This window comes from Neoarius graeffei, chromosome 5, assembly GCF_027579695.1.
Source record: "Neoarius graeffei isolate fNeoGra1 chromosome 5, fNeoGra1.pri, whole genome shotgun sequence".
Classification (NCBI taxonomy): Eukaryota; Metazoa; Chordata; class Actinopteri; order Siluriformes; family Ariidae; genus Neoarius; species Neoarius graeffei.
Window position 1 is genome coordinate 62,670,925 of NC_083573.1, and position 23,314 is coordinate 62,694,238.

Genomic DNA, 23,314 nt, shown 5'->3' on the forward strand with positions numbered 1-23,314 from the left:
ACTACCTCGCCACATAATGCAGCGGGTGGTACCTCTGCATTAAAAAAAATACAAAAAAACAAACAAAAAAAAAACAAAACAAAAAAAACAACACAAAACAAACAAACAAAAAAACACTCTCAGGGAACCGTCACCTTACCGTGGTGGAGGGGTTTGTGCGTCCCTATGACCCAAGAGCTATATTGTCTGGAGCCTCGTGCTCTTGGTAGGGCCTCCCATGACAAACTGGTCTCTGGTGAGGGGCCTGACGAAGAATGGTTCAGGGCGGGATGGCAGGCCCAAAGGGAGCAGTCCCCCAGCTGGCTATCTGGCTATTTTCACTCTACTGAATGCCGGCCATCTTGAATTTCAATATCAAAACTAGTTTTGATTATTAAAATGTCAGATTTGGAATCCTCAGGGTTGACTTGTATGAAAAAGTGCCTTCATACATGATTCTAGGTCATTCAGATGAAAAGTTATTTTTTAGAGATGGCGCCGGGCGCCATTTTGAATTTGGCTCTGTAGCAAAAAATGCCGGGATTTTTGGGAGGGACATGGAAGCTAAATCTTTTCTAAAGGGTCCATAGAGGTCAAATCAATCATCAAAACATTGTTGCCAGAGGATGGTCACAGAACCTTACATTATGACCCGACTATGTTGCACACCAAGACCTGTTTGCAGGAAGAATAGGATAAAATAAACACTTAAAGCTCCATCGCTTGGTCTCTTCAGTCCCTAAACATCTTAAGTGTTATAAGAAGGAATGGCAACATTTTAAAGTGGTAAATACTTTACTGTCCCAACTTTTTTTGAAATGTGTTGCAAGAATCAAAATTGAAAGGGTTCATTTTGAAAAAATGATAAAATTCATGATGTAAAATATGAAAATGTGCTACTGTATTGTTTTGAGTGCAATACAGGTCAAATATTTGTAAATAATCATTGTTGTCAGTTTTAATTTCAACATACCATCCCAATTATTTCTGGTTGTGCATGTACATACCTACGTGTGTTATTTAGCAGCTGGGAGGTCTGTATGGTGAAATTCCGTGACCGAGGTCTTGAAAGTACTCAGCGAGGCCCTCTGGGCCGAGGTCATGGTATTCAACATACGGACCGACCTTAAGCTGGTAAATAATACATTTATTTTTTTCTTTACCAAATTCTAACAGAAAACGAGAGCGCTCGAAAGGGAAAACCGAGCCAAGACGCCATTTTGAATCCTCATTCACGTCTGTAACGCAAATTGCTTCCTCCTCGGTATACAAGTGCACTTCCATGGCAGGAAAAAAAAAAAAAACATTTTCCCGCTTATGTAGTCCCCCATTGATACAAAATTGAGTCATTCAGGATTCAGCCATGTTTCTGCTCGGCGTTAGCAACAGTTAGAGGTTTTTAGCTTTCTCCTGAAATGTTTTCTTTTATTTCTTCTTCCTCAGGGTAGTAAAACTCGCTTTCGCTGTGAACACTGTCGTTATCGCTATCCATGCTGTAAAATTAATGCTAGTCTCCTGAGAAATGCTGGCAAAAATTTAAGATTTTTGATAATCTTATAAATAAATCTTATTAAAAAAAGGATAAATGTTGACAAAAAAAAAAGTGCTACTATGTTTGCTGTTGTGAACGAGTGAGTCGCCAGAGGTCCATAACTGGGGTCCGTATCCTACGATACGGGCCCGCTCGCCAGCCAATCAGAGCGCAGGATTTGATGGAAACTGCACCGCGAAAAAATAAATAGAGGATATTACACGGTGGCGCAAAGATATGGAGTTTATCTATCTTCGAGTGGTGAACATATTCACGAGTGAGTGAAGCGAATGAGTGAAATATTTTTCAACAAGAAAAACTTCATATCTTCGTGCCACCGTATTAATAAAAATACTCTTTTTACCTCCGCCAAGGAGGTTATGTTTTCGGTAGCGTTGGTTGGTTTGTTTGTCTGTTAGCAACATTATGGAAAAAGTTATGAACGGATTGCTGTGAAATTTTTTCCAGGTGTGTGACTGGGCACAAGTAACAATCCATTAAATTTTGGCGGTGATCCGGATCACCTTCTGGATCCTGGATTTTTTTTTTTTTTAAAGGATTCTTGCTGGAGGTCTGTGCTCTCCGAGTGCTTTTCTAGTTATTATATGGACACATCCACAAAAACATACAAGTTAATCAAAAGAATTTTAATTTTGAATCGATTCGCCATTTTGGTAACGCGCACCAAGCCAGCAGCAAAACACAGAGAGTGACATCAGAGTGAAATCTTGGAAAATGTGTCACTCAGATCCACCATGCAGTTTGTATGAAAAATGAGTTTTTCAACATGAGAAGATAAACTTCATATCTTCAAGCCAATGTGCGATTTTCTTTTTATTATACAGACACCGTCACAAACAAAAAGCACCCAAATTCATCGAAACTATTCATCAATTTCCTCAGAAGAGAAGATATTGAAAAATGTGTTATTCAATTTCCCGGATGTAGTTTGTATGAAAAATATGAGTGGCGTATTTCCCAGTAAAACAGTTATGTCATTCATCATATACACTTACACACCCCGGACACTTTAATAGGAACTTGTTCTTGATTGTAAGATTCCTGTTCTTGGCTGGCAGGAGTGGAACCCAGTGTGGTTTTCTGCTGTTGCATGCTGAGATGCTTTTCTGCTCACCGCGGTTGTAAAGAGTTGCTATGACTTCCGATATTCTTCCTGGCAGCTCGAACCAATTTGCCCATTTTCCTCTGACCTCTCTTATCAACAAGATGTTTCCACTCGCAGATCTGTCCCTCACGCGATATTTTTTTGTTTTTCGCACCATTCTGTGTAAACTCGAGAGACTGTTGTGTGTGAAAACCCCAGTTCCTGAAATACTCAAACCAGTCCATCTGGCACCGACACCCATGCCACAGTGAAAAAGTCACCGAGATCAAATTTTTGTCTATGCTGATGTTTGAAGTGAGCATTAACTCAAGCTTTTGATTTGTCTCACCATGATTTTATGCTTTGTGCTGCTGTCAAGAGATTGGCTGATTAGATAATGGTATAAAACAGCAGGTTTTATCATGGGTGTTTCTAATAAAAAGTGGCCAGCGTGTGTGTGAGATTTTATATACACATCACAGTCGTGACCAACCAGGAAAAGAAAAAAAAAAAAAAAAAAGGAAAAAATTGCACTGTGTGACATATATCTGAAAGGTGCACATGGCAAGAGGTGAACCAAGTTTATACAAAAAGAAAAAAAAAAAAAAAGAAACCCTGTAACAGCACCATGCCCTACCATGTCGATCCTGTGCTGACAATAAATCATTCACACCAAGGAGCAATTTACCTCAGCCAATTCGTTTACATTAATGATTTTTGGAGGTGGAGAGGAAAACCTAGAGGAAGCACACACAGACGCAAGGAGAGCAAACAAAACACCACACTAAAGATGACGCCAGCGAGCGTGGAGCTGTGAGGCAGCAGCACCATGTGCTGCATAACTGTGTCAACCACCTTACCAGTCAATGATGGGAAATACTGGCTGAGGGCTAACACATTGTGCAAAGCAATACATTGTGCAAGCAACACATGCGAACTGCAGCTACAATGAGTCACTGTACACTGACAAAGTGGCTCTGCAAGGGAGGTGGGTCTTTTATCGGAACAAAAAAACGGCTGCTGCGTACAGCCCCGAGCCGAATATTATTTTGCAAATGTTTTTGCACCTAGTGCCAAAAGTTCCACTAATCTCACCTTTAGAAGCTGCAGGTCACCCTCTTGCTTGCTGCAGTACAGTATGATGTTATTGGTCATGCTGAAGCTCTCTCTGACGCCAAGGTGATAGAAGAGAGACTGCTGGCTGTGAGAATCGCTCATCTCGACTATGGCAACATCTACAGCAACGACAAAACAAGGGACAGCAACGATTATAGTGAACCTTATTGAATATTACCAGGATGATGACGACAATAGTTTATTGTCAGACGAGTCTGAATCCTTTCTTGCATCGTTGCAGCAATCACAGGAAAGACAAAAATTAGGAGAAAGAAACAAAGACGGATATATTTAACATGACAAAAGACAATATTCAGCATCCATTTGATCTGGGGTTACGCTTCCGGTTTTTTAGGATTGACTGGAACACAAGAGTGCTTCACTCTAACCCGATTCAATCATGGGACCCTGTCTCGCCGGTTTGATGGTAATTTGTTCAGGATAATATGGGCTGGTACTAGTAAGTATAATATCTCCAAACTTCAGTTAGTCCAGAACTTTGCTGGACTCAGGATTCTCTCAGGAAAACGGAAATTTGACCACATTCAACCAACACTTAAACAGTTGAAACTTCTTCCTGTACTGGATTGTCTTTGTTTCGGAGATGGTATGCAAATGTACAAGTGCTTTACATGCAACATGTCCAACAAGAGATCGCAAACTCATGACTACAGCATCAGAAAAAGGGACTCGTTGCACCTCCCTAAGTGCAGGACTGCTCTGGCTCAGAACTCCTTTCCTTAAGCCTAGGTCATAACCAGCCGTACATGCTCCTACGGCCGGTCTACGTGCAAAAAACGCCAGAAACGCACGGAAGGCGCGCGTGTGACGTGCTGATTTTCGAGCCGTAGACTGAACACAGGTTCTTTGTCATGTCAAACAAACTCTACGGGCGCTTACGGTTTTTTTCAGGTTGCAAGATAAACTTACGGCTAACGTGCATCTTTCTTCACGAACAAAAAAAAAAGCAGCAATTTGGGAAACGCCAAAAATCGTACAGCCAAAAAAAATCGTACGTCCAGTTGTGACCTAGGCTTTACAGAGGTGTAAAAATCTGGAACTCATTGCCCGATGAGACAAGCAGTTGCTCTACAGTAGCCTCTTTTAAGCGCCAGCCGAGACAACACTTGCTGAGTGATTGGCTTATGAGTTAATATTTGCATATTGGAATTTATGGCAGTATCTTAACCAATAATCATAGTTAAATATAGGTTTATCATTATTGACTTATGAGTCGTTTTAGTGATTTCTTGAAAATAGGATATATATCCCTCCATTATCTGTAGCCGCTTTATCCTGTTCTACAGGGTCACAGGCAAGCTGGAGCCTATCCCAGCTGACTACGGGCGAAAGGCGGGGTACACCCTGGACAAGTCGCCAGGTCATCACAGGGCTGACACATAGACACAGACAACCATTCACACTCACATTCACACCTACGGTCAATTTAGAGTCACCAGTTAACCTAACCTGCATGTCTTTGGACTGTGGGGGAAACCGGAGCACCCGGAGGAAACCCACGCGGACACGGGGAGAACATGCAAACTCCACACAGAAAGGCCCTCGCCGGCCACTGGGCTCGAACCCGGACCTTCTTGCTGTGAGGCAACAGCGTTGGTTTGTTTATGAGAAAACGACCTGGTGGTTTTCTTCAACGTTATCGCATAATTATTAAAATGGTTAACAGATGTATCGTAGGAGGGTGTAGCAACACCAGTCTTGATGGGATTAGTACTCATCGTTTTCCAAAAGACCGGACAATGAGCAGGGCCGCGTTAACCCTTGCCGAGGCCCTGGGCAGACACACCCCCGAGGCCCCACCCCCGCCTGTTGTCAACTGCGCTCAGCAAATTCACCCCCTCAGACGTGCCTGTCTAACTAGACACAGAAACTTAAATAATGACAGTGGCACAATTAGAAATACTATTGAACGATAAAACTTTATATCCATCAACACCTATTTAATCGGGAAAAAGCAATGGTGAAATAGGCAATTGTATGGTGAAAAACTCCATCAGACATCACGGTTAACAGGTCTGGTTAACTAAAGTTTAGCCTCAAGAAGCCTTTGAATGAGTGAGTCAATGAACAACATGTCAAGAACAGAACCTCGGCCTACAGCAGTTTCTTTAGTATTCAGAACAAGAACATTCATTTGGTAAATAACTGTTCGTTTTCATTTTGGAATCCAGGCGACTTTTAACTTGTGAAAACAAAGAGTGATAAAGAAAGAAAAATATCTTGCTTCTCAGAAATAAATCTCAAAATGTTCGGCTATGTGAAACATTTCATCCTTTCACACACAATGTCCCAAACAACAGTGGCACACAGCTTTGCGCATTCAGTTTGACAGCCATGGGTCAACTTACAAGGGCACTTTCCTACTTTTCTGGAAAGCGAAGTCATTAAGGGTAGAGGCCTGCGCGGGACAGAATTTTCAGTCCCGCTCCCGCCCGCATTGTGCAGTCACGCTCCCGCCCGCTCCCGCAAAGAATTATGATTTTCAGTCCCGTTCCCGCCCGCAAATCCCGCATGATGCAGACGTTCGCGTTATTTCTCATGAAAGTTCTTGTGATTGGCTTGGGGAATTAAACATGCTGAGCTTAGCTGAGCTCTCCACTGACCGATCCTTCACCTAGCGCACGTAGCGAGGGTGCGCGTTGCCAGGCGGCATGCGCAGCTGAGGCTTTACAGAGATACCCATTGTGAGCTTCACTAGAGGAGCTCTGCTCTTCTGCCATGATCAGAGATCTCAAACACGGAAGAGCGGAAAGGAATCGGAAACGTACGCGAGATTAGACCACTGTGGCAGCGGGGGCGTGGCCAAACAGCAGTCTGTGAATGGAGGGCGGGGTCGGGGAAGGTAAGTGGCTAGGTCATTACACCTGATGTCAATGTGCGTGTGTGTGTGTGTGTGTGTGTGTGTGTGTGTGTGTTTTGCAGGGATGAAGTATAAAGGGAGGGGGAGAGGAGAGAAGAGGGATTCGCTCCCCGACCACAACACGTGTGCACGTGTGTGTGTGAGAGAGTGAGTGAACGAGTGAAAGAAAGAAAGCTGAAAAGCTCAATAAAGTGAGTGGGTGTGAACACGAACTCTCGCCTGCCGTGCTTCTGTGCTCCACCCACATCGGGGATTACCCTAACCCTAGATTACTAGTAATCCCCGATGTGGGTGGAGCACAGGCAAGAGTTCGTGTTCACACCCACTCACTTTATTGAGCTTTTCAGCTTTCTTTCACTCGTTCACTCACTCACACACACACACACACACGTTGTGGTCGGGGAGTGAATCCCTCTTCTCTCCTCTCCCCCTCCCTTTATACTCCGTCCCTGCAACACACACACACAAATTGACATCAGGTGTAATGACCTAGCCACTTACCTTCCCCGACCCCGCCCTCCATTCACAGACTGCTGTTTGGCCACGCCCTCGCTGCCACAACCACATCCGCAAATTTAGGCATCTTAAAATGTTTTTATTAATGCCAAATAAAATATCCAGCACAAATGATATATGATAGATGTAAATTAATAATTTATAAATTTTATTTTAAACACGTTTTTAGTTAGCGGGACTGCAGCTGATCACCCCCCCTGCCCGCAATGAGCTTTCAAAATTTGTCCCGCGCCGCACTGCTTTGCGTCGGGTCCCGCGGGAGTGCAGGGCTCTAATTAAGGGTTGTTTTACAATCAGGGTACGCAAGCTAAAAATCACATTTAACACTTATTATCTTCAATATCAAAAGGCTTGACTAAATAAACTTGGTTGTTTATTGTAGCCCTGTGATAGCTCTATTTACCATGCAAAAAAAAAAATGGTGGTAACGTTATTTTTGGTGAATGTATGGCAATATGTCATATTTATCAAAATTACTCGTGTCATTTAGAAAAAGTGCTTTTTTGACCACAGGTAGCTCCAAAAGGGATGCACTTTAATCATTCTTTATACCATAAAACACATATTTGGTTCCATATCATTGGAAACATAGTTAAGTTTTAATGTTGAATGCCAGTAAGTTTTCAGACTATTTTGATCAAATTAGTATGTAATTGTGTCAAAAAATGTCCTCTCCAAGACAGCTCATTTTTCAATATAAAATAACATATCTAAAATGATTATTTTCATCCTAAAATGTGGTCAAGATATCGGGACATAAATATGAGAGACAACTAACACAAAGCTTACAGCCTTATATTTAAAAGCACTATGGAAGTAGCGGATTCTGAATTGTCAAAAAAAAAAAAAAAAAAACGTCCTCTCCGAGAATCACTTCATTTGTTTCTCCCATCTTATAGCAGATTACACAAAACTACCATACACACGTCAAAAAATTACCTGAAATCTGTTCTTTAACTTGTCCTTCACTTAAAAACTGGTACAAGAACCAGTTTGAATCAATTTGAATTTTGGACCCCTGTGACACAAACTTTGTACCCTGATAAACAACCCTTAATTAAATCATTGAACTCAAGCTGGCGTAGCGTGAAGACATGGTGGACAGTGATCATATTGACAATGATGGGTGATTTATGCGACGGGACAAGGTGAGCTTCCTTACGGGTGGCAAAATGCATCAAAAATGTTATCAATATGATCAAAACTTCTGAAAATATCGTTTCATATTTTCCGATCTCATTACCTCCAAGGCCTCCTAGTGGCCGAGGCCCTGGGCAGCTGCCCATGAAGCCCATTAGGATAACGCGTCCTTGACAATGAGAGAGAAATGGGAGCGCTTGGTCTACACAGGCTGTGCACTGAAACCGTGCAAAGCTCGCGCAGCCTGCTGGCGCTTCCGCAGGTGACGTCACGAATCTGGCTCCAGACTCCCTTGGGATTTTTCCAGACGTGTTATTTTATTTTTTTCTGCTGTAGACAGATGGCCTTGTGCAAAATTACCCTTCTGGATGAGTGTGTAAAGGGACATACTTTCATATTTAAAAAAAAAAAAAAAACGAATTTGGTCCAGAATATGCACTTTAACATGGTGGACTGATTCGATATTTGAGTACATTTTGAAAAATATCCTAAAGCATGGAAGGTTAATTCTTTCATTAATCTGCCCTTTTGCAGATAAACTCATCGGGAAGAGAGCCCATGATCCAGAGCATTTTTTAAGGATTTTCCACTAGGCGACCAACTGGTCTGGGCAATACAATCACAGGCCCCAGAGTCCACGCGGCTGCACCGCTGCGGCATATTCTGTGATGCAAATTGCCACATTACGAATCCTCGTTTCAGCCAGCATAATATCAACATTGTTAATGCAGTGCCAAGTTACCATAACTTCATCATAAGTATGGGAAAATACTAAAATTACACTATGAGTTTAAGTTGTCTTATCAACTTTCATAATATTATGTATTTTAAGAAACAGTGAAAAATAAGAAATAAGAAAATCTTCAATTTTATTGCTCAATGTGAAACATCGTATCAAATAACTATATTTAGTCTATAATTTGGAACACAGTCTTGACAACCCAACTTCAATATTTCTTAAAACATTCCAATCCAAAGAAAACAGTCTTATGAATTTGGACCAGCAATTCAAGCATCTCCCATAATCCCATTTCAGTTTTACCCTTCAGCATCAATCTAACATAACTTGGTTTAAAATTTGGTCTCCTAGTGAAGCTGGTTTGGCATTGACTAGGAGACCAAATCTGGCCACTGGGAGACCATTTGGGCTCCCAGTAACTATGTTAAAAAATGCTCTGCCATGATCCAGAGCATTTTTTAAGGATTTTCCACTACGAGACCAACTGGTCTGGGCAATACAATCACAGGCCCCAGAGTCCATACGGCTGCACCGCTGCGGCATATTCTGTGATTAGGGATGTCCCGATCAGGTTTTTTTGCCCTCCGATCCGATACCGATCATTTGATTTTGAGTATCTGCCGATACCGAGTCCCGATCCGATACTTCTTATAATCCATAAAAAATAATAAAGACGAGGAAAGAAACGGATCCAGGATGTTCCTCATTTTTTTTATTTAACACCTTATTTTAACATCCAACAACTCCGTTAGCAAACAGAGCACTTACGTGAGGTAGTTTGAACAATAAATAACATAAATTAAAAACATAACCTTAAAATACCTGGCAGGAATGTAAACAAATTAAAAAAAAACTGCCACAGTGCCAGTAATTTGCTTTTAAGAACGCATCTCACAGTGGTATACAGTAATTTCAATTAAGGAAATGAATGTTTTTCTTGATGAAAACAAGCATTTCTACCCTTTCAGGTTTGAGCCTGTTTTTGTCATCCAACACGTTTGCAACAGCACTAAAAACTCGCTGTATTGTGTCGGGTGTTTGTTTTTCAGGTGCCGTATCAGGTTTGTTGTATTAAATGCGGCCCTTTCCTGTCCACCCCTTGAAATTCCAGCTTTACATATTTCACAGTTTGCTATGGCAATGTTGTCATCAACTTTGAAATACTGCCACACCACAGACATACTTTGCTTTCCGCTTCGAACTGCTTCCGTGTTCAACTTTGCCGGCAACGGGCAGCCAATAACCAATAGCGTCTCTGCTACAAAGTGAGGTCATGCCGCACGTGTTTTTGTTGCTGTGTTGAGACAAGACGTCTGGTCTCACTCTGTGCCAACACATAGCTATTGATGTGTTAAAAATGAGAATATATTATATAGATATATATCCGATCCCTGATCGGGAGGTAATGCCCGATTCCGATCGAGTCTGAAACCACGTGATCGGGCCCGATTTCCGATCACGTGATCGGATCGGGACATCCCTATCTGTGATGCAAAATGGTTCACCAATCACCATACAGACAAACACACTACAGTGACTACACAGCTATCAAGAGCAATTACCAAGCACAAATGTTATGTCAAAGACACTCAAAGTTACACAGTAATGACATCGGATTCTGACATCAGCCATCTCAGTAACCAAATTTTAGTTTTGTTTTTCTTAACCAACATGATCTTGTGTGTATATCTTATAACATAGATCTTCGTTTTCCTTGTTAAATGTAGACTTACATGGTACTTGGTTAATTAATTGCAACTGATTGAACCAAATGATAAGACACAGGGCTGCCAACTTTTCAAAATTCCTTGGAGTGAGGTTTTTTTTTTTTTTTTTGGGGGGGGGGGGGGGGAGGCAAAATTTTTCCGCACACCACGCAGTAAGTGGGAATTTTGTATTCAGTTTGATATTCACTTGTCCCCCTGCAATCTGGTGTTTTGTTTGTGGGTCACCCAGCTGGAGATGGACAATGAAAGGGGGGTTGAGATTTTGGATTTAGTAGATGTTCCTGCATTCTGGTGGATTTTTGGAGTGGCCTGCTGTGCCATACCTACATTCTTATACACCATGACTTGCGAGGCCTTCAGCTTGTGGCCAACAAAAGCACCAAGTTTTGGCTTAAAAGCCCCCACACTAGAAAACTACAGATGACTGCCAATGTTCCTGTAGACCTATAGAGATCTTGCAGTCACGTGACCGGAAAGTACACAACCGCCATCGTGTCGGTCAAAAACACCGCTGAATACTGCTGCACTCGTGTACAGAATGGATCAATTTCAACTGACGGACTACACGGCTCATTTTTCTAATGAACAGATAACTAGATATATGTCTAAAATAAACGATCTACAGATGTGTGACCCTTATGGCTTTCCGGACGGAGTTTTCATGACCGGATTTTGAACTGCCAGCGGAATACCCGGACGTGTATGATTACCTCATTAACTTTCCCTCGCTGTTCAGTGGTGAAGCACTGCATGCTTATAAATCTCTGGACAGTTTTCTTTACAGAAATTCAGGATTTGTCAGCGACTCAGATGTGGCATCTTGTAAACAAGAAAATGATCCTCATTGGATGGGTAAGTCACTTAAGTATTGAGTATAGCACTGACCAGCCGATTATAGAATAGAATAAGGTAATTCCAAATCGTCTGTCTTGTTTACATGGATCTGGCGTTGGAGAGGTAGAGGCTTGGCAGTGGAGATTTGAGTAGCTGTTTTCTGAGCTTAGTCAACAGGCCGGCTCTGCCTGTAGCCTCGCTTTTGCTTCGGCTCCCGGCGCCGCCTCCTTCCCTTTGCTTCTGATAACAATCCACGGAGACCCCGCTGGTCTCGCAATCTGGTCTTGTCCAGAATGTTTTTTTTTTTTTTTCCTCGGCCGGAATGTTGTGCATGCGATGGAAATCGCTACAAACCGTCATTTTCTGCTGGAAACCAATGTCCAGTAAGTCCATACGGTTGTAGTGGATATTGAAGTCCGGTACAGACGAACAACACGCAAAAATACACACAAAAAACATAAAAACCGTGCACAGGTAGGGAGAGCTTGTAGCCGCAGCCGTTGTAGTAGAATTGTATATAGTAGGGTTTTCCAGAAGAAAAGGTAGAAGTAAAAGCAGAAGTAGAACCAGAAGTGGAAGGCGGAATATGGCGTTTGACCGACACGATGGCGTCTGTTACAATCTGGATCGGCTGTGATGTCACATGCAAGATCTCTATAGACCTGTGTTTCAGATTTAAAGGCAAGTTCATGTTTGAAAATATTTCATCAGCTAAGCCTAAACACCTTCTGAATTGAAACTAAATGTTATATTTTTAATAACTGTTGCAAAAATAAGATTGTCCCTCACTGACTATTCATTATGCATTTAAGGGCTTTCCCCACCACTGGGTTCAGCAGAAGAACAAATAAAATGCTTAAACAGTAAGCAAAATGTGCATGTGCTACAAGAAACATTAAAATGATTAAGTTTGAACAGTATTGAAACACAAAGCTGAACCTTGGCCATAGGTGGGAATGTGCACACTAAGTTGGGCTTAAAAATTTGTCACACTTAAGCTATATTAATATATTTCTTATTAGTAATAGAGCATTCATCAGGGCCTGTTATCTGACAAATATTCTCTACGTGTGCTAAGGAGGTGCTCTCCCGTGCTGCTTGTTGGGGAAGATAGAGGCTGTGGCATGGCAGTAGGCCTATAATGATTTAGCATGCCTAGTACACAGCTCTCAATATGGTATTAAATATTCTCACAACATTTATAGGCTAAAACGATTCAGAAACTTTATATAAGTTCATAATTACGCCAGTAATATGGAATCAATTTTGTGCCAAAATGTTCATACAATACTTTTGAAATATCAAACAAAAACGATAAATCAAAATTCAAAAAAAAAAAAGTAATTTTTTTTAGACTGGCAAACAAATTATTCGTGTAATCGTGTAAAATATCAGTCTGTTACTCTTCAGAAACCTTTTATTTTTGTTCCGCGTCTTTCTCAGTTTTGTTTGACATAATTTATTTTGGTTGCGATTCCAGCTTTCTCGTTTGCGCTCCCTGACTTTTTGCTTGCAGTTTTGGCACAAACTTCACGTGTGGGTGGGCTGTCCAGGAATGCATTCCCATTGGCTAACTTGTGTTTGACTGACAGCTACGCTCAGCCATTCCCTACTCGGATTCTGGCGGACTGTTTGACGAGTGACCGATCCATTGACGGTAAACAAGGATGGAGTGGACTTCAGTGGCGACTATGATATTGAATTAATTCAACAAAGTGTAAGTGCGGGATAAATGTGCTGTATGTGTTGCAGTAGTGCACATTATGCAGGTGTTTCGTGGCAAGTCAAATGTTAGCCTTAGCTCCACTACCCAATATAATAGCTGTCTTGCTAACGTTAAACACGCCTGCATAATGTGCACTACTGCAACACATACAGCACATTTATCCCGCACTTACACTTTGTTGAATTAATTCAATATCATAGTCGCCACTGAAGTCCACTCGATCCTTGTTTACCGTCAATGGATCGGTCACTCGTCAAACAGTCCGCCAGAATCCGAGTAGGGAATGGCTGAGCGTAGCTGTCAGTCAAACACAAGTTAGCCAATGGGAATGCACTCCTGGACAGCCCACCCACACGAAGTTTGTGCCAAAACTGCAAGCAAAAAGTCAGGGAGCGCAAACGAGAAAGCTGGAATCGCAACCAAAATAAATTACATCAAACAAAACTGAGAAAGACGTGGAACAAAAATAAAAGGTTTCTGAAGAGTAATAGACTGATATTTTGCACGATTACACGAATAATTTGTTTGCCAGTCTAAAAAAAATTGACTTTTTTTTGTATTTTGATTTGTCGTTTTTGTTTGATATTTCAAAAAGTATTGTATGAACATTTTGGCACAAAATTGATTCCATACTTCTCCCTCCTCTTCCTCTAAATTGACGGTAGGTAATTATCCAACTTCCGGCGAGTGCAGCATCATTAGATGTGCCACCTACCATGGGGAGTGTGTACAGAAGGGAACAGCTCTCTGCCTGTTTAGCCGTGTGGAAGGCGTAATTGATCGATCGCAAGTGGTTGGCGTGACGCAGTGGGTAGCCTAGATCAGATAGATAAACTAGATTTTTTTTTTCTAGCGTGAGAAATCGGAGGTATGGCGTGTGAAGACAGTCAAATGTGTGCGTCTCGCGCTTATTGAGTGAGAGTTGGCAGCCCAAGTTGGTTTAAACCAGGGGTGTCAAACCTGATCCATAAAGGGCCTTGTGGCTGCAGGTTTTCATTCCAGCCATGCAGCAGCACACCTGACTTGGCTCATTCAATCAACTGAACTGTCTTCACACAGTCAAATACTTGCAGCCACACCCACCCTTGATTAAAGGGTGGGTGTGTCAGTTGATTGAATAAGCCAAATCAGGGTGCTGCTGCATGGCTGGAATGAAAACCTGCAGCCACACGGCCCTTTATGGATCAGGTTTGACACCCCTGGTTTAAAATTTGGTCTCCCAGTGAAGCTGGTTTGGCACTGACTAGGAGACCAAATCTGGCCACTGGGAGACCAGTAGAGTAGAGTGGGGTAATACGCCCCCGGCCTGTTTTACCCAAAATAACCACCAGATGGCGCAAAGTTACATTTCTATTGTTGCTATGGACTGGCTTGACAACGGGGATATACAAATATCCACTGTGGATCGCATATCAGCAACACAGCGGAGAGAAATCAAATTTCATGGTAAGTGATATAATTTTCAGATACCAGTAAAACTGTATTTAGATAGCTGCTATTTCGTCAGATATCACAGCTGTGTATGTGGTATGAGTAGACAAGTCAGTACGTTAAAAAAAAAATACATTAGGTATAAAAAGTTGAATCACATTTTGAAAGTAAGACCCTTTTTTGTAAAAGTGTAGTCTGTGGGGTAAAACACCCCCTTAATGGCGGGGTAAATGGCCCCCAGGGGGCATCGTTTCCTTTTATCATAATTACTATATTTATAATATGTTAATGTAATGAATTTATTGATTCAATTAGCATTATTTATTGATGCACTTGTTCTTTGCTAATTCATGTTCAATCCACACAAAATTATATTGAAATTAAAATGCGAAATATAATAAAATAATGCATCTATTCATTAATTCAGAGATATGTTCTTGTTTCTTTCACATTATAGGCTTAAAGTGCCATTCCACCATTGGATGTATTCTTTGGCATAAAATACAATATATTTTGACAACAGATATAAATGGTATCACTAGATAGAGAAATCTTTTAGCTTCAAAATGATATATCAAACAATTTTTTGACAACGTCAAGTATATTAATTTTGCGACCAAAGTCATCTACCCTTTTAATTTCCGCGCGTGATGTCATCGGCAGGTTCCTCTTCTTGTGTACCACGTGACGTGTGACGTGGCACAGATTATCAGCAATGGCGGATAGAACGCGATAAAAATAATACCAATAAATCTAGCTAACTGAAAGATTAACTCAATTTTTCGCAATTTTTTTGGCCCCCATATACGAGGAGAAATGACTCTCTCACTTTGGGGGTTTCCTGGTCTAAAAATAGACCGACACGTAGTACACAAGAAGGGGAACCTGCCGATGACATCACGTTTCACTTCCGCGCGGAAATTAAAAGGGTAGGTGACTTTGGTCGCAAAATTAATATACTTGTCGTTGTCAAATTATGTTTGATATATCATTTTGAAGCTAAAAGATTTCTCTGTCTAGTCATGTTGTCATAAAATATATTGTATTTTATGCCAAAGAATACATCCAATGGTGGAATGGCACTTTAAGTAAACACTTTTGCTATCCAAACAGCTTTTTTTGAGTGAGGGGGCCTATAGAGTGCTTCGAGGTCAGCGCGAACCCGGCGGCGGCCATATTGGAAGTCAAAGCGTGCTGTGTCAGTGCATTGTTGTTGTTCAGCGAAGCAAAAAGGGGTGACAATGCCGAATACGTGTGTCATTGTTGGCTGTAGTAGCCGGGGGAAAAGGGTGGCAAAAGCTTCCACAGACTCCCTAAAGTCGTGACTAACCAGGGAATTGCAGCACAGGAGAAAAGCGAGCGGAGGAGACGACAGTGGCTGGCTGCCATCAACCGACCAAATTTAGGACAACTTGACTGTATCCGGATTTGTTCTGATCACTTTGTGACAGGTAGGTTAATATTGTCTTGAATTTCATAGTTACTAAAATAGTTATTTTAATTTCATAGTTACCGGTAGCATCCAGTCAGGCCCGGTGCCAGGAACAGTTTACTAAGGGGGCAATTAGAAATCGCAAGGGGTCAAATATTTTTCATATAGTGTGTAGTAGTGATGGCGGTCTGACAACGTGTTTCAAACAATTAACTGCGCCAACCACAAAACCACGGCCCCGAAGGTTGCTTTAGTCCGGGAAAATCATGTGGCATATTACCAGGGCAGTTGCGCTTTATCAACCCCCGTGCCCACCTGTTAACCCTCCCCTCCAATTTTCTCACAGACACGCGGTACAACCGGAAAGATGCCAAACATAAAACAACACACACAAACCTACAGGCAAGTCCTCATCTCATCTCATCATCTCTAGCCGCTTTATCCTTCTACAGGGTCGCAGGCAAGCTGGAGCCTATCCCAGCTGACTACGGGCGAAAGGCGGGGTACACCCTGGACAAGTCGCCAGGTCATCACAGGGCTGACACATAGACACAGACAACCATTCACACTCACATTCACACCTACGGTCAATTTAGAGTCACCAGTTAACCTAACCTGCATGTCTTTGGACTGTGGGGGAAACCGGAGCACCCGGAGGAAACCCACGCGGACACGGGGAGAACATGCAAACTCCACACAGAAAGGCCCTCGCCGGCCCCAGGGCTCGAACCCAGGACTTTCTTGCTGTGAGGCGACAGCGCTAACCACTACACCACCGTGCCGCCCCAGGCAAGTCCTTTACATTTAAAATACATACAAATAGCTCCGCGGCATGAAAACAAAACGTCAATGCAAGTCTAAGGTACTTGGCTCGGCGGCCAAAATCATAATTTAAAAAAAAATCAACAGACCCCGCGGCTGCCCCAGTAATAGCCTTCCTGACTCGCACCGAGTCAACGCTAACCACTTAATCCGCGATCCCAGTTTAGGCGTGTAGGGGACAAAACACTCTGAAGTGATGAATTTTCACCCTCGCTGCATAGGGGATGACGTCAACGACACATATTTTTACGCTATTTGCGCACAAAGCGGACCATATATGAACACATACACCAACATAAACGGAGATAAACTTAGCCTACAAAGAAAGAAAATGGATTCACAATATTGTGACTGAATTCGTTTAATTCGGAAGGGGAAAGACTACTCCCGTAAACTGACTGCATATTGCAGGATATTGCAGAGACAGTGCACTTGTAAGTGTGCATGTAAAACCCCTGCCGGCACGACCCCGCCCCCTGTCCTTATCACAGGTCTGTGTGTGCGCGGCTGTGTCAGCATTTCACACACACACCCACAATAACTAGTCCCCAGTAGTTAGGATTGATACATATGTCTAAACAGGGTTAATATTAAATTCAGGCTTTTTGAAATAATCCTACCTTAATACAGTTGAATTCTACGATTGCAACGCAAGAATCATAACAACCAATCAGATTTGTTCTACCGTGCCAGTTTTACTAGTGATTTATGTGAAATGTATTTTTGTCCAATGCGCAACCACTTAATATTTCGTATTTGAAAATGCAAATTAATACGTCTATAATACATTATATTTTCATAAGAAAACAATTAAGTGATCTGAGTCTCCATTGAGGGGGCGGGGCTGTAGCCACGAGGGGGCGATGCCCCCTTTCGCCCCCCCATGGCGCCGGGCCTGCATCCAGTATGCCAGCTGTTGTGTGACCGTCGTTCTTTCCCAGGCTTTTAGGCAGGATTTTTTTTTAGGGAGTCTAACTTTTTTGCAGGTGTCACTGTATGTGGCGAGGTGTAGCGGCGCGTTGAGCGCCGCTGGCACGAGTGTTTTAGGGGGTTCCGGGGGTACTCCCCCGGAAAATTTTGAAATTTCTAATGCTCTCAAATGCTATTTCCTTCATTTTGACAGCAAATTTTGAGCAATACAGCCAAGTGTTTTTGCCTTTGTTACAACATTCTTGTATCAATAGTATGAATAGGGTCCCTTTCAATGTACAAAGGAAGCTGCAAGTCTCAGGTACGACTGGAAGGTGGTATTTCTACTTTATGTCGTTGTGTTCAAAAGATATGGGCTGTCAAACACACTTTGACAGATTGTGACACCCTATAGGGTTGGTTGTCACAATGTTATTTCAATGGGGCGGTACAGGAACCGAAAATACATACATATTTTTGAGAATTATGTAAAAATGTTAAAGAAAATGTATTCAAAATACATGTAGGTATAACAGATTGGTAATACAATATCAACTTTGGGAACACCAAAACAAAATACACTGCAAACTGCGTATATTTTTAATGAATATTATTATTAAAATGGGTATATTTCTGGGATTTTTTGAGCTGGAGTTGCATATTAAGCATGACAAATTAGCTATAAAGCTTTCTGATCGCAGAATACTACATAAATAAAGCTTGTTGTAGCTGTGTTTGTCTCAGTCAGTAGTGCACCTATTGCAATTGCATTACATGTGACAACCAACCCCGAACACAGTGTGACAACCAACCCCGACTGACCAGTTTTGCTTTCAAAGCCGCTAGCGTCCAAAGATTTAGTATAACAAAGAAAAAAACACACAGGAAATATGGCTAAGTCTTCAAACATTATAATGGTATTCGTTTTTTCAATAGAAACCCATTAATTACAAAGCTAGAAGCTATCTTCCTTACCAAATATCCCACGTGTTCGTCCTTTTCACGTGCGTTCTTTGGAATCCCAGCATCCTTTAGAACGTGTCGTATTTGATTATTGTTTAGCCTACTAGAAATACTACCCGCCGGCTCGACTACCACACTCTCCACTACGTAGCCTGTAATGTTGGGAAAATCTGCATGAAAATGTGTTATTTACTGTTAAAAGGATTTATTCGGGATAAATAACATGTCAGGTAAGGCCGGTTTTCTATAGACTACATTCCACATTTAGCTGCGGCAATATAGTCTACGGCTATATTGTCTGGATATTTATGCCAGTGTCTCCTAGGCATACATCTTTTCCCCCTCTGCTCTGGGAACGCATATTACAAGTGCTTTGTACACCAAATTTATTTAATAACCCATTTATTTATAACGAGGGCTCTCACAACTTTGAAATTAGTGCAGCCATAGAAACGCGTGTTTCTGTAGCTCTGCGGCGGGTGCCTATATTTTGTACTCTGGGCTCGTGCTGTTGCTATGGTAACCCTGGGCGTCTTCGGGAAAGACAGCTGTCAAAGCGAGACTTCTGAAATTTCCAAAATGGCGGTGTCAACAAAGCTTGTAGATCCTCGGAAAGCTCAGACTCGGCGATTTTTTAACATATTCAGCTAAGTTACCGGACATAACACGGGCGGAAATATTAGGGCGTCGTACTAAAAAGTAGGGCGTCCAATTTCTTGTTTTTTTCAGTACAGGGCGTCGAAAAGACGCCCAGACGCCCCTCTATCTAAAAGCCTGTTCTTTCCCTCAGTCTCGTGGCCGCTTCAACATAAAACATCAGGGAAGCAACATGGGAGCAACATTCCCCAAGTCCAGCAATGCAGTTGCACTGTGCACACAAAATAGCATGTCTCTTGTCAACTATTATCCAGGGGTGTAGACTAGGCTGGGATAGTCTCTGCGAGTGTAACACTTTCCCTCTGATCACTTTTGTCTCTCCGTCTTCAGCAGTAAACACCGACACATCGCGGACCCAACCGGACACAAATCTATTGTATGCTTCCATGCTCTTGTAGTTCTGGAAATCCTTTAGTTCACAAAATGGACTTGGGTGAAACACTAGATAGTTCACAAGATCTATGTATGTTAAATGCAGCAACAAGCTGGGGTCAGCTTTCCATTTCTTCTCACTAACAGTGTATGGATCTACATTCCCAATGAAACGTACCTTCTCAGCATAACGCTCCCGTGCCTGCTTATCCAAACTATCACAGTAGTGCTCCATCACTTCAGATGTCTAAATTCTTTAAAAAAAAATCCAAGCTTTTAAGCCCTCTAACGCGGAAACGAATCGCTAAATGTGTACTCTATGGCTACGTTCACACTGCAGGCTGAAGTGACTCAAATCCGATCTTTTCGCCCATATGTGACCTGTATCCGATCTTTTATTGACAATATGAACGACACAGATCCGATTTTTTCAAATCCGACCCAGGCCGTTTGGATATGTGGTCCTAATTCCGATCCGCTCTTTTCATATGCGACTTCAGTCTGAACCGCCAGGTCGCATTCATCCGACTTACACGTCATCAGCAAGCCACAAACGTCACTATTCTGCGCTGAAGTAGGCGGCGGGTCTCTCAAAAAAAGTTACAACAACATGGCGCATAATCACGGGTGCAGATAGAGGGTGGGACGGGTGGGATTCGTCTCACCCAGATTTAAATTCACTTCGTTCGGTCCCCCCCACTTTGCATAAGGCAAACCTCACGGAAAAATCAAAAGACTAATTACCATTCGGTTTATTGAGGTGCACGGCAGTGTATACATAGTTGCAACAATTCACATAAAACAAAACAAAGACTGATATTCGGTTGGTTGAGCTGCGCAGACTGCACAGGTTGCGAGCTCGAGCTTGGTTGCTATGGTAACCCACAACAACAAGTTTGACAGGCATATAGGGGTTGGGGTTGGTTTGCTGGCAGCTTTGTCCCCCCCAGTTTTTTGTCCCCCCCAGTTCAAAAAACGTATCTGCGCCCCTGCGCATGACATCAATGCGAGGGACGCTTCGGGCTGTGAAGGTTCTGAATCTTCTCAATGGAAGGACGCAGAGGTTAGGGAGCTGATTTCCATTTGGGGGGATGCAGCTATTCAAGCTAGATTGGATGGGTCATACCGCAACCGGGCGGTTTTACTTCCGTAAACACTGGCCATGCTCACTGCGTGTGACGTCGTCGTATCCTGCAATGCGCATGCGGAACACTTTTAGGTCGCTTTTCGTTCATACTGAGGATCACATACAAGTCGCATATATTTGTTAATGTGAACGACCTCACAAAAAAATCGGATTTCACAAAAAAATCGGAATTGAGCATTAAGCCTTGCAGTGTGAACGTAGCGTATGAGAGCTCTGGCGCGAGTGACTTCCAAGATGGCCGCGCACACGCAGTGTTACTATTTTTAGCATCATCTCGGAGCCCTCTATTGCCCCACCTCAGGGGGCCTTTTACCCCACTGGGGGGGGGGGGGGGGGGGGGGGGGTAAAAGGCCCCCTTGGCATAATGTTTGTTTTTGTTAAAAAAAAAAATTAAGTATTAACTTTAGGTGGCATTATTGTTCATGTCACTGTTGTCAAAAACTATGATTAAAACTAAACACATGGTTCATTTCAACTTGGAGAAAAACTGAATTTTCCTTAAGGGGGGCTTTTTCCCCCCACTCTACTCTAACTATGTGAACAAACGCTCTGCCATGCTCCCACCCAATATTCGCATGGACCATCACTGGGATGCGCCTGAGCTTCCCGAACAGCGCGTCTGAAAGAAAGGTGACGGGTTGGAGGAGCGCACAGCCCGCGCGCTGGAGCGTGTCCGCACTTGCCTGCGTTGTAGAAAGTATCCAGCGTGTTGGCCGCGGCGTGGAGGATGCACTCGAACGGGACGGTCTGCAGCTCGGCGTGGGAATCCGCGCAGGCTTCCTTCACACACCTCAGAGAGAGATCTTCCTCACTCTGCGGCACTGACGCGTCCTCCACCACAACGTACACCACAGATAACGCCCTGCTGCGGCTGCGCGGAGACGTCACGCTCTTGTTGGCGCTGAGCTCCAGAGCCAGAGAGTCCTGCCATAAACTCCCGGCGGAGAGCCGGATGGAGCTCTTCCTCTTCACCTCGTGCAGGCTCATGCGCCTGCGCTCCGTCGTGTACATCGCGTCCTCGCGCCTTAAAACCTCAAGCACTTTCGACCACCTCGCGCTCGCATACCTGACCTACCGCAGCGCGCGCGCTCGACCTGACCGTCAAGCAATTACGCAGACGCAGGTAACACTGAATGGGCGTGGCTTCCCTTCTCAAGACTCCGCCGGACGCGTCTTAGTCCCCGCCCACTTACCCTATCGTGTTCCGCCAGATGTGGGAGCGCCATCTGTGGTCAGAACTTCACTGGAAATTCATGCTCGGGCCAAAATACTCGAGAACACCGAGGGGTTTTGTGGCATTACAGTCGAACAGCCGAACCGCAGAGCTGAGTCCGCTGTGTGGGACACTGCAGCTGGTGACAGCAGCGCAATCCTTTCTGCTTGTTTTCCAGATGTGCTTCCGAACAGCCCAGCGAGCATATGCAACCTACTTTGCAAAATGTGCCCAGTCTGGTTTTTCAGTATTAACTCTCTATTTACATCCCAAACAAATTATTTTTATTTGTTGTAATGTCAGCAATGGGGCGGCACGGTGGTGTAGTGGTTCGCGCTGTCGCCTCACAGCAAGAAGGTCCTGGGTTCGAGCCCCGTGGCCGGCGAGGGCCTTTCTGTGTGGAGTTTGCATGCTCTCCCCGTGTCCGCGTGGGTTTCCTCCGGGTGCTCCGGTTTCCCCCACAGTCCAAAGACATGCAGGTTAGGTTAACTGGTGACTCTAAATTGAGCGTAGGTGTGAATGTGAGTGTGAATGGTTGTCTGTGTCTATGTGTCAGCCCTGTGATGACCTGGTGACTTGTCCAGGGTGTACCCCGCCTTTCGCCCGTAGTCAGCTGGGATAGGCTCCAGCTTGCCTGCGACCCTGTAGAAGGATAAAGCGGCTACAGATAATGAGATGAGACTTAAAGATCATAGGCAACAGTTTTCAATTTTATGCACATTTGAAACTTTATACGTTAAAAAACCCTCTGTAATTTTCTTCGGGTCCCAAGAAGTATTGTTAATAAGTAATAATTAAAATAAGTTAGTGCGGCTCGCGGCGAATTTCTGTTCGGCGATTTTCGTGACCACTCAACATGTGACGTCATTCAAGACAAACAAACCACTTGAGTTGAGTCCACTTCTGTTTACTTGCATTGCGGTTCGGCTTCAGTGCAGACGTGCGTTCGGGGAATTTCCAAAGAAAAACCGTGCCTTATTGTTGTGCAGTGAACTGTAACAACGGGACCGGTTCAGGAAGCAGTTTTTACCTTTTTCCGAGAGAGGAGAAGAGGCGGAGAAAGTGGATTGGCTT

The 23,314-nt window shown here is 43.2% G+C and overlaps 1 protein-coding gene across 1 annotated transcript in view; it reads right to left on the reverse strand.

Moving 5' to 3' along the window:
- The window catches only part of si:ch211-1i11.3 (mitogen-activated protein kinase kinase kinase 5), an 85,877-nt gene extending 63,717 nt beyond the window's left edge, over positions 1-22,160 (reverse strand). The window contains exons 1-2 of the mRNA XM_060922196.1: positions 21,711-22,160; positions 3,711-3,850 (exon numbers count right to left, since the gene is read on the reverse strand). Coding sequence (XP_060778179.1) covers positions 3,711-3,850; positions 21,711-22,038 — 468 coding nt within the window. The 5' untranslated portion in view covers positions 22,039-22,160. The remainder of the gene's footprint in view (positions 1-3,710; positions 3,851-21,710) is intronic.
- Positions 22,161-23,314: the final 1,154 nt, after the last annotated feature.